The sequence below is a fragment of the Alligator mississippiensis genome, chromosome 8 (genome assembly GCF_030867095.1).
Source record: "Alligator mississippiensis isolate rAllMis1 chromosome 8, rAllMis1, whole genome shotgun sequence".
Classification (NCBI taxonomy): Eukaryota; Metazoa; Chordata; order Crocodylia; family Alligatoridae; genus Alligator; species Alligator mississippiensis.
Genome location: NC_081831.1, coordinates 221,831 through 234,201, shown reverse-complemented (window position 1 = coordinate 234,201; position 12,371 = coordinate 221,831). Strand labels below are relative to the sequence as shown.

Genomic DNA, 12,371 nt, shown 5'->3' with positions numbered 1-12,371 from the left:
AAGACATGCAAGTCTTTCTGAAGGTGGTATGTGCTTACATGACACATTTGAGCATGCTGCTGCTTGCCCTGGTAAGCCTACAGTGCAGACAGGCCCAAAAGTTGGCACAAAGCTGCTTCTGGCTCCCTTTCCATCCTGTACTGAGTACTGATTAGCCAGATGGAGAAAAATAACATGAAAACTGTATGACATACCAATCATTACAGTTCTGGGTAGCACAAACATTTTTCATACCTTTTTTGTGTGTGGTGTTGCCACGGAGCCCAGATGAGCTACTCTGGCTTCCAGCCTCTTCAAAGCAGCTCCAGTGAAAACATCATCTGTACACAATGCATGTGGAAGTAAGAGCAAATGAAGCAAAACCAACTGTAATTTTGTACACGTTCTACAACACTGATCAAGAAATATTTATTTTGAGTATTCAAAGGCAATAATCTCAGAATCTGGTATCATTGAGAGAGAGATACTTTTCGAATAAAAACAAGGGATAGCACTTGGAATACAGAATTAATATGTACGTGCAGGAGAACAACCTCCAGCTCTTATGGACAGAAGTACTGACAGTTAATAAAACACAGCATATGCTTCATAATTCATAACCATCCAACAAGCAATGACTTTGTGTAAATGTTATTAAGAGGAAATATTCTTGGGCCACTGGTATATACATGCCAAAAGTAATTGTGATTGTAAATCGAAGTGATTAGGAGATGGAAATTTTACAGTCAGTATGTCTCTGGAGAGAAAGGTAGTTAGACATGTTGGTCTGAAGTCAGGCAGACATCAGAATAGATATACACCTTACAGACTAACTATATCACAGATGCAGAAGCAGATCCAGGATTCTGCAAACAGAAATGCGGGAGAAGTGACCGGGGCTGCAGGGGTGACTGCAATCCCCACTCCCAGCCTCCTGCCCCTCCCCATACCAGGGCAAGCAGATTGTGCCGCAGAAGCAGCAGATGGGGACTTTCAAGTCCCTGAAGCAGGTACAAATTCATTCCCCTTCCCCTCCCTGCTCAGAGGCATGTCTCCTCCCCTTCCCATCCTCCCCTACCTACCACTGTTGCCATCTTTCCTGTCCTGGGGGAAGAGGTGCTCCAGAGCTGTGCAGGGGGTAGACTTATCCTAGGACAGTGGTGGCAGGTAGACAGGTTCCTCACTCCCTGTGCTTACTCCCAGAACAGTAGGAAATAGCTGGGAGGACCAAGCAGGGAAGGGGAACCCATCCATCTGCCTCTGCCACCGGCCCAAGCTGAGCCTATCCCCCATGCAGGGTACCAGGTAGCACAACATAGACAGAATAGCATAGAAAGACAGCAGGCAGGGGAGGGGGGAATGGGAGGGCAGGGAACATGCCTCTAAGTACAGGGAGGAAGGGAGAGGGGCAATTTGTACCCTCTTCAGGCAAGTCCCCAACTGCTGCTTCTGCTGCATGGTCAGAAAGGGGATGCAGCTGTGCTACTGCACTACCTCTGGACCTACCCCTGGATCCACCCCATAAGCTTTTGTAAGCAGTGGCTTATTTAAGAGATGTGAAGCTTACCAAACTTTATGCATCTGCAACTTAGGTGGTCTACAAGGTGCAGATCTACCCTGTCTACTGCCTGCAGGGAAAATCTTTAATAAATAAATGACGATTAATGGCGAAACATTGTTCTTACCATTAGCTTCCCTGAAACTGTAGCTCTGTGTCTGAGTATGAACATTTCTGGTGTAACTGTATGGATCAGAGGAAGGTGCAAATGATTTTCTGGGAAACTTGGATACCTTTTCTAATTTCTCCTCCATTGCCCAGCATTTCTGCTTTAACTTTCTTATTTCCTCTTCTAGTGATTGAGTGTAATCTACAAACATAAAAAATTATCCTAGAAAAATTCCTTGGAAAACCTGAAAAATGTATGTAAGGCATGGTAAAGCATGGCTGACCACTTCATAGGGAGCTTCCTTTTATCTGGTTAACTGACATGAGTACTGGATGCTCCCCTGTCTGAGACGGCAACAACTAAACTCTGGTAGCTCAAGCCTTATGTGCAGGAGTAGGGTATCATCAAAAAGCTAGTGAAATGAGTAATGGGTAGGAATCTTTGCTTGAGCTGGTTCATCATTTTGCTTCACTATCCATGTATAAAACTACTAGGTAAAATAAGAGCCTGTGTCTAGTAAATATACATACACACATTTATTGACCATTTGCTTGGAAACAGCATGGTTTAAACTAACTGTTAGTAAGGCCTCAATCAACTCCAAATGTTAGGATCAGGAGGGAGAACCATTTTGGACAGGAAGCAGGGGCGTGGAGGTCCCTTTGGTCAGTCTGGTTTTTGACAGATCCAAAAAAATGGTCCCAGATGAATAGGGAGCAATTCGGGAGAAACAAAAGTTTAACATTTTAATATTAAAAATCAACAATAAAAACAACATGGCAGAGGGAAATGCACAATGCAGAAACCTGGGTTTAGAAAACTGGCAAAAAGTATTTAAAAACATGCAGTTTGCAGTGAGCATTTGTGACAGGTAGCTTTAAAAGGCTTGGAACTGGTCTCATGTTCACTAAAACCCTCAAAGGCTTTTTCATTTGGGTTGGCAATTCCTTATCAAATTACAGTTGCTTTCCCTTCCCACATTTGCCAGTTCACAAGAGTCACAAGAATATCTCAGTAAAGAGAGAATCATATTTTTACTTTTGAGTATACAGAAAAAGAAAGAATGTTGGTGCAAACCTAAAAAAGAGATACACTTTTTGGTAGAGAACAGGGCTGCAAAACTGCCATTCAAAAGGTAAAATTTTCAGAAATGGAAATAACTGGAAAATATTAACTATAGGGGCTGCTATCATCTCCCTCTGTCACATGTAGATACACTCTTAGCCCACATGCTCTTCTCTGGACCTTCTTCTAGTGACAGGTATCTTAAACACGACTATAAAAGATAATTTGAAAAGAAGAAAGACAAAACTATTTATTACATTATGGTTAAAATGTTTCAGTAGAAAGAGTAATTTTTAAAGGATTATTTAAATGTTATTTAAATAATTTTCTTATAACCCATGTCATTTAGGGAAGCTGAAGGTAGGGAGATCTAAGGTAAGAGATGTCACTTCAGAGGAATGTGTGAAAAGCCACATGCAATGGTTACAAAGCAGCACTTTCAACCCACTTCTCTGTATTACCAGGAGTGAATGTTACTGAAGCAGCCTCAACATCGGTTTCAGTTTGCTGTGTGCACTGCGTCTTTTCTTTCATAGAGGATGATGGTATCTGATCACTAAGGATCTCCATTTCTTTCCTCATTTCTGCTACAGCAGTCCGCAAGTTGGTGTTCTGCTGCTGTAACTTTTGTATCACAGTGGAAGGAAAATCCTTTTCAAGAACTCCCTTATCATCATAAAGAAATAACTGAAAAGCAAAAATAACACAATAGCACCGTGCTATTTTCGGTAAACATGACAAAGTGCTGACATTGTCTACTTCACGTACAGCACATCAACCACCACCACCACCACCTGCTCAAAGATGGACAACATTATAATCATGTAGGACGAGACCAGAAAAAAGAGGAAAACACCAGTAATCAGGTAACTCCAGGAACTGACTGGGTGAAAAGTGCAATGGAAAACCTGTGATCAGCTCTATTACCAAAACTACAAGTTCCCTGGGTTGGGAATAGGGGAAGGCAGGAACTGAATGGAATAAACTGGATAGAGGTCCCTACACCACATTATTCTGGAGATATACTTTCAGGCGTCTCAAAAAATCCTAAGACAACTCCCAAGCATGGAGACAGCAGGGAAAAAAATCCACTAGGATCAAATGCATTGCTGCTCACTAGAACTAAATAGTTGAGACAGCAGAAGCAGGAGAAAAATAACATTTAAGTAAGCACTTAAATCAATGAAGCTATGACAATTTATACCACCAATTTATACCACCAACCTTAAATGTTGGTATTAATTTAGATTTCTAAGCCTTCAAACATTTGATGGCTCTTCTTTAATGACTGAGATATTGTATTGTGTTTTGTTCCTATTTTATATGCATTTACAATTTTAACCATCTTCATGTAATATCAAAGGATCATAGGAAAGTAGGGCTGGAAGGGACCTCACAAGGCCATCTAGACCAATGCTCAAGACTGAAATCTCCCTGACTAAACCCAAGTGTTTGTCGAGCCTGCTTTTGAAAAGTTTCCAAGCATGGAGATTCAACAACTTCTCTAGACAGACTCTTCCAATGCTTGACCACCCCTGGAGTCAAAAGTTCCTTCCAACGTCCAGCCTAGAAAAAGGGTCTAGAAACATTTTTACCCGGCTAGGACTGTTTTTTAATAAAACAAAGATCTGTCCGGGAATGTATTCAGGGAGGGCACCATTTTCCCGGGTAAGTTGTAATGACTGTCCACTAGGGTGCACCACAATACTTCTCTTACCTTTGTCCTTCAGAAATACCCTTGCTGAATACATTATTACTACCAAAATCTTACACAGATAATAAGCCACTAGTCCTCCTATTATACAGTATATAGGAGAAATCTTCTGTCCAGTCCATTTCTCATATTTTTTAAACCACTGAAAAGTACTTAAATCTGAAGCCGGGATCATAATTACAGATCTGAGGTACTGAAAGCTATATAGAGTCAGAGAGTACTGTTTGGATATTCAACTAGGCTTGAGTTACACTTTCTTGCCCTACTGCTCTGTCATATTTTACACACAAAAATGTGTGTATACAAAAATAAAGAAATTAACAAAACCCTAAGATTACTTCACAAGTTAGGTGTGTTTTGGTTGTTTTCTTAGAGAGATTTCTATTAGACATATGCGTCTGACTTCAGCAAAGTCACATAAGGAAGAAATGCTAGGATGTTAATCCCCGTGTTTCTCCATATTCCAACCTAACAGCCTACTTTTCTTGGCCCTCAAAATTCTACCCATATGACAGAATCATCACCTAGTGATCTTTGGTGTCAGATTAACTTTAATATGTATACTATGATTTTAACAGACTGCCGCCTCCACCACTTATAGCAGCCCGAAGGACATTTTCCTCCAAAAAATTGTTAAGATTTTCTACTGCCCTCAGTCTAGGATTCTAGACTGCTTCCCAAATTCTTATTTATTCATTCATAGGTGACATAATTATGCCCAGTAGCACCGAGTTCAATATTTAGTTCTGTTGTACTGAGTATGTGAATACTGTAATATTCAAACAAGGAGCCAAGTCTGTCTGCAGACAGTTTGTGCCTGCTTTCTATTTCTGGACATAGAGTCAAGAGCTAGAGCCAAGTACTTATAGACTACAATCTTCAAGGACATAAAGCAGCAAGTACAAGGCCAGCCATGCTGCAATATTAATATGGCATTACAAATACAGGATATAGAAAGGGCCAGGAAAGAGGCAACCAACTCATCTGTACTCACACACTGCAAAACCACATTATTGCCTAAAAATGTACCAACTGTAATCTGCTTATCTAGCTAACTGCAGAAGTCTGCACACTCCCCCCCGCCCTTCCAAGGAAATGATTCAGGGAAAACTCAGAGGAACCTCCTTCCATGTAACAAAGTGACAAACTCTTGCCTAAAACCCACTGTACTTTGGCATATTTGCAACTGAATTTTAGGTTCCTATCTTAGTGTTCCCCAACTGAGAAGTAGCATTAAAATGGCAACTGTTTATGGGAGAAAGTAAATGTAAGCTATTAAAAGAAAGGACTGTATTCTGTGGTAGCACACGGCTGTGCCCTCAGCACACTGATGTGCTGACCTATGGCCAGGCCAACTACAGTTCTCTCTCTGCTCCAGGGAAGGAGCCTGTTACAGCACATCCTTTCTTGCAGGAGATAAATTACCGCTCCATACCAGCATGCTGTTTTGGTCTGTGGGTGGGTGGCTGTGGCAAGCCTCTGCTCATAGCAGGAAGTAGTGGGAAAGTCACCGCTACTTTCTCCCAGGGGGCCAAAGGCACAATCTGAGCAGCAGCATGCAGGGGAAGGAGGACAGGCCCACAGCATGAGACCTGTAACACCCATCGCAGTTGATCCAGACTGACAATGCTGTACCTTGAAGTATTAGGCAACTGATTAACTTGAAGTACAACAACAGTTTGCTGAAGACAAGCCCAACAAGGTTGCGTGCCTCAGCATGGATCCATCTAAGGCAAGACATTCAGCACTGTCTAACCTGTTTCTGTTCTTCAGGCGTCACATCATGTTTCCTAAGTGCCTGGACTGCTTGGTCTCTTTCCAATGTCACAGCAGACAGGACCGTCTCCATTTCATGCAGCCTGTGTTCTGTCTTTTGTAGCTTAGCTGTAACCTATAAAAGCAAAACAAAACAAAACAAAGTAAAATCAGTCTCTCATGTACAGACAGCTCACATGGTGGTTCTGAGACTCTGAAACCTGCTCTCACTCCAGGCCCCAAAAATCCAAATTTGAAGACTTTTGGGGCATAACTAGCAACAGATTTGGGGAAGCACTGAGGGTGTGCTTCCCACAGTGAGAGGGGGCAGGGAGGAGTCTCTGTAGGTGGCTGGTTTGCTGAGTTCCTGTTGGAATGATCACTTTAATGCTACTGGGATTTAAGTTACTGCATTATTAATGATATGAAAGTACCAAGAACCCTGGATAGGCACCTCTGCGTTGACTAACCTTGACACTCAGCTGGATGTCATTTCTCCCTTTGTGTGCCTGCCTGAAACATGATATTTTTTGAACATCTTGTTCAATCAGTATCAAAATATCAGGGATTTTTTTCAGGGGACAAATTCCTATTGATTGTGAGGAAAACCCAACAGAAAAAAAAAGGGTAACACAAGGAGCCCCTGCTATCTGTTTAACAGACCCATAGCCTCAAGCCTCCTGTCAGTGTTTAGAGAGCAAGGAATGGCTTGACAGTACCCTCTAAGACAGCACTGGGCAATTATTTTGGGTGGCGGGCCACTTTGTGAGTTTTGATGAGCTGTCACAAGGGTTGACCCACCCCTTAACTGGTGCCCTGCCCCCTAGTCTCCACCTTGGGACCAGAAATCCTGCCCTCCAACCCCTGACCTTTGCTACCAGAAGCCCCTCCCCTTGCCCCCAGAAGTACTCCTTTTTGGGATGGGAGTTTGCCATCTTGGAACTGGAAAAAAACATAATTATATACTAAAATTCAAGCACTGACGATAACATATTTTAATTGTATTTTAAAAACTATTTTTGTCTTGATTTGTGTGCATTTGTGTGGTGTCTATAGAAGCAATTGAGTAATACCTCAAAATGAGTTATACTGCAGGGAGGAAAGGGGGAGCTGTGGGTGTGTGCGCGGATGTGGGGGTGTTTGTGGGGATGTGTGTGGGTGGGTATGGGGTTTGTGGGGGTCTGTGGGTGTGCATGCGTAGCAGTGAGTGGAACTCCCCCCAGAGACATGTGGGTGTCTGGGGGGGAGAGTGTGGGGGGATGTGGTGCTTGTGGGGTGCGTGATTGTGTGTGGGGGAGGGTGTAGCTGTGGGAGTGTACATGGGAGCCCCCATGTGTGCCCCCCTGAGCCAGTCAGTACCTGCCCCGCGACAGCCTGGAGCCCGTGCGCCCTGCAGTGCCCCACCACCGGCAGCAGCGCACAGCCCCAGCCTGCCCCGCACCTGCTCCAGACTCAGCCCCGCAGAAGCGGCTCAGCAGGAACCCCAGGCACAGCCCTGACCCAGCCTCCCCTGCCCCTCACCTGCTCCACACCATCTGCTCGTGGCGTCCCCTGGGCATGCAGCGGGGCTGGGGCAGCTCTGCAGCTGGACTGCCTTTCTTGGCAGCCCAGGTGGCAGCAGCTCCTTCTGGCTGCCACTGCTGCTGGCCCCGGACTCTCAGCAGCAGTGGCAGCATGAGGCAGAAGCTGTTGCTCAGTGTAGGAGGAAAAGCAGCCCCCCTCTCCCTCGCCAGCATCAGGCTGTTCCTGCTGCAGCTGCCCAGAGCCTGAGCCACACCAGGTTGCCCTGTGTCTGCTCTGCAGTGCCACCTCTTCCCTGGCAGGCAGCTAGGGACAGGGCAGCCTAGCACGGTGCGGGCTCTGGGCGGCTGCACCAGAAACAGCCCGGTGGTGGCGATGGGGTGGGGCCGCTTTCCCCCCCTGCACTAAGCAACAGGTTCTGTCCTGTGCCACCACCGCAGCTGAGCCTGGATGGGAGAGTCCGGAGCAGGTGCAGGGTATGCTGGGTTAGGGCTGTGCAACGTGGGTCCTCACCAGTACCATGGGGCTGAAGCCAGTGGCAGCGGCAGCCAGAAGGAGCTGTCACCACCTGGACTGTGCCTGGGCCAGGCGGGACTGAGGGAGTTGTTGTGGGCTAGACAAAGACCCACTGCAGGCAACTTCCAGTGCATGGGCCGTATTTTGCCCACCCCTGCACTAAGATCTTACAGTATAAAACCTCTATCATCCTCCTGACAGAGTCTGAATTTTGACACCCTGAAAAAAAACAACTTACCTCCAGCCAGTCAGGAGAAAAACAATATGGAGCAGAGAAAGGGGATGTACTGGGGCGGAAAGGGGAAAATGAGAAGCACCAAGAGCCCCACATGTCAGGGGAGAAAAGAATGGGGGAACAGTGCCCGGGCATGGATGGGCAAGAACCAGGAGGGGTGCACAGACATCCTGCATAAGGGTGAGGGTGAAGGGTCAAATTAGAGGGGTACTGAAGGCAAAGAGCCCCTGGTTGGTGCCCTGAACTTGATCTCCGGAGGAAGCATTAGCTTTCCCCTGGTTATTTTATATCTAAACAAACAGTCTACACCACCGTGTAATATAGATGAAATTCAGTTCAGCCCAGTAATGACCTGGTCCCTAGCTGTTGACAGTTTCTGTATTAGATCCTCTGATTTCTGATAATGATTCCTTTCAGCGTTCTCACAGCGCCGCTGCCAGTCCAGTTCTGCTTGTACTCTAGCTTGCTCCAGAATCTGTTCTCGTTCTGCTGCCAGGGACAACTGCTGTTTGTACCTATGATACAGAGGTGCAAGGGGAATTTTTGGTTCAGTTTCCTGAACTTCTATTTCACATGCTAAGACACCATGAAGTAGAGAAAGAAACATGGCATGTCCAATGCTTCAAGCTCTGGGGGGTCTGACTATGTGGAAACATGGATCAAACCAAGGTGAGTTTACAAGGGTAGGACTTACTGCAGAAGAGCCAAAAGCTCTTCACATGCCCATGTGACCATTCCCCACAGTAAGTGAAAGCTAAACTGGAGCATTTTGGCCCTGTTTTATACAGTCCTGGTTTTGTCCAGGAATAAGCTGCCCCAGTTTCACTTTCATGGATTGTAGGCACACAGCTACCACGCACCAGCTGCTTTGTGGCAAGTCTCTACTCCCATTAATTTGGCTTCATGTGATTGCTTAGCCATGCCCTAAATCACTGAAGTATACAGTTCAACAGATTACCAGCCAACTTCTGAATGCCAGAGAGACTGAAGACAACTTGAGGAGTAGCAACTTTTGTATTATATACTGATTTAGCTAATTATGGACCTGGAAGTAAAGGACAAATCTAGAAGTACATGTAAATTAAATCCCTTTATGAATTGAGGAAGTAATATGCAAGTAGTGTAGCAGAAAGCCCCCTTTTCCTCTTGCCTGCATTTGCTCTCCCCTCTTTGGATAAGTTTCTCTTTTTCTACCTTTTCTTCCTCCCTCTCTCTTTCACTTTAAGATAAGGAATTGTGTTTTAAAAATTGTATGTGTGCATTTTGTATCTCCCCTTGTAGTTTGGTATTTTTATCTATTTGTGTGCCATGGCATTTGCAGCTTATATTTTATACTACTCCTCACCTTTCAACTAAATGTGTTTTAGTAAGTTATACATTGTAACAATGTTAACAAAGGCAGGAATCAAACTGTCCTTCTCTGTATCAGGCTGGCCCCTGAAAGAGCAAGTGAATCAGTGATTGAACCTGTAACCTGATTGAATGTGTAACAAGGTAGCACACAGCAATTAACACCTGGGAAACTGGAGATCAGCCAACTGAAGAACTCAACAGAAGACAATGTAGCAACCGGGAAATCTCTAAACATCACTGATCAAGGGCTAGAAGCCCTGGTCTGAGTTAATCAACGCCAGAGACCAACTTTTGTGCTGAATATCTCCAGATCGATCACTCCCAGAGCCCTATTCTAAATTCATCAACGGACTCCCAAACCTGCACGTTCACGCGGACAACCCCTGGGCTGACAGATGCCGTCCAGTAGCCACCGTGGGGGGAGAAGTCCCACGAGGGTCAATGACCCCTGGATTGGGCAAACCTGAAAACTGGGGAGTCACCAAAGTCTGCCAGGGACAGATAAAAGGCAGTGAAAAGTGACCCTCAGGGGCACCCTCTTGATCTCCAACTCGACCAGACCTGTCCAGCCAGAAGGACCAGCCGGCGACCCCCTTCTGGAAGATAACACCATGCTGAAAGAAGCCTCAACGACAGACTTCAGCACTTGTAGGATAGGTATACCTGACTCTGTAGCCTGCTACTGTGTGTGTGTATGTGTGTGCATATGTGTGTGTGTGTGTGGACCAGCTCCAAGGTTTATGATTACAGTGTTTCAATCTGCCTAATAAACTAGAATTTTAAGGATCCCGAGTTGGACATTTGTAGCCAACAGCAGTAGTTGGACAAAAAACCCCAATTCATTCCATAAAGAAAATTGCAGAAAAACCCATATTAGCTGAATAAACAAAATGAAGCAAAAAAAAAAAAGAAATTACCTACAAGGAAAAAGAAAGGTATTGGAAGGGACAAGAAAAGGGTGGAAAAAAGGAAGGAACTACAGGATAGCCAAAACACAATGAACAGTGACGTTTCTTGAAAGGGGAGTATTAAGAGAAAAGGAACACAAGACACTCTTTGAATTGAATATCACCGGTGCTTGGGTAAATGGGAGACAGAAAAAGAATCAAACTAAGTTTGAGATTTTCAAAAGCACTTATCCATGGTTTGGAACCTCCTATTGACTTAACTGGGATCAAAGACAAAAGATATCACTGGGCACATCTACATGTGCATTAATGTGGTTTAGTTAATGCACATTAAATCCAGTACCTCAGAGCACTTTTACACATGCTCTAGGGATAGTGGTAGTGGGGACGGGACGGCATTTTAATTAGAGCAGCTCTCAGAGCCACTCTAATTAAAAGTGCTGCCACATCTCATGTATGGGCATCCCTGTGCTTAAAAATGGTGGTGAGGGCATTTGAACTAAAACTTGTTCAATGAGCTTTAGTTCAATCACCCCCACCATCATTTTTAAGCACAGAGACACTGATACACGAGACGCACGAGGCTACCGGAGTACGGTAGTTGCCATGTTCCAGCAGACTCAATTAATCAAATCTGCTCTGACGTGCTGGAATTCCAGTGTGTTGGAGCAGCTTCCACACTTGCCTATTGGCAATCTCTATTGTGAGGTACTAGGAAATGTGCATTACCCTGTTTTAACGTGTATAAACTGAAGAGCAAAGTTTTTAAGTGACACAATGCGCATTAGCCTATTTTAATGCACATTAGCGGAAGCACACTTTTTCTAGTGACGCTTTAATGAGTGTTAATGTGCGTGTGTAGATGCTAGGGCTGTGCGAAGATTTGGTCCCCAATTCAATTCAGCGGAGATTTGGCCCAATTTGGTGGATGAATCTCTGAATCCAAATAAAATCAGAGGATCCTTTAATCTCTCTGAATTGAATCGGAACCCTCTGAATCGATTCAGAGAGATTTGGAAAGATTCGTCAATTTGGACATAGAGACAGCTTTAAATGTTTTCTTCTATATACCTCTAGGTACCAGGTGGCTTGTGAATGCTGAGGATGGGGTGCATGAAGTGTCCCACAGGAGCGCAGGGGGCTCCCCAGCGAGCTTGGCAGCAGACCTGGAAGTGGACCAGAAGCACTTCTGGTCCATTTCCGGATCTGCTGGGGAGCGCGCTGGGGGGGCCCCCCATGCCTCCCCAGCTTGGCACCTGGTGCCTCCTGGGTCTGGGGGGGCACCCAGGGTCCCAGTGCAGCCAATTGCTGAGCTGGTAGGGCATTGGGGGGGGCCGCGTGCTCCCCGGCAGACCAGGAAGTGGACTGGAAGTACTTCCGGTCTGCTTCTGGAGGGCCCCCCCCATACTCCTGTGGGACACTCCATGCACTCCAGCATCGCAGCATTCACGAGCCGCACTGGTACCTCGAGGTATGTAGAAAAAAAAAACTTTTAAACTCGTATCTGTGTCCAAATTGCTGATTCTCTGAATCAGCATCAAATCTTCAGATTCAGATTCAGCCGAATCGAATCAGGGACAGTGATCCAAATCAACGAATCAAATCACTGTCCCTGATTCGGGTCGAATCCAAATCTGAATCAAATAGGGCCCGCTTTG

General features: G+C 45.1%; 1 protein-coding gene across 4 annotated transcripts in view; it reads right to left on the bottom strand.

Annotated features, from left to right (window-relative positions):
* FASN (fatty acid synthase) overlaps positions 1-12,371 on the bottom strand; it is a 117,148-nt gene that overhangs the window by 85,355 nt on the left and 19,422 nt on the right. For 2 of the 4 annotated variants that reach the window (XM_019478272.2, XM_019478273.2), the window contains 5 exons: positions 8,805-8,967; positions 6,182-6,316; positions 3,173-3,398; positions 1,665-1,847; positions 235-320 (listed from right to left, as the gene is read on the bottom strand). In XM_019478272.2, coding sequence (XP_019333817.2) covers positions 235-320; positions 1,665-1,847; positions 3,173-3,398; positions 6,182-6,316; positions 8,805-8,967 — 793 coding nt within the window. The remainder of the gene's footprint in view (positions 1-234; positions 321-1,664; positions 1,848-3,172; positions 3,399-6,181; positions 6,317-8,804; positions 8,968-12,371) is intronic. The other 2 variants (XM_019478274.2, XM_019478275.2) reach the window with 2 other exon arrangements.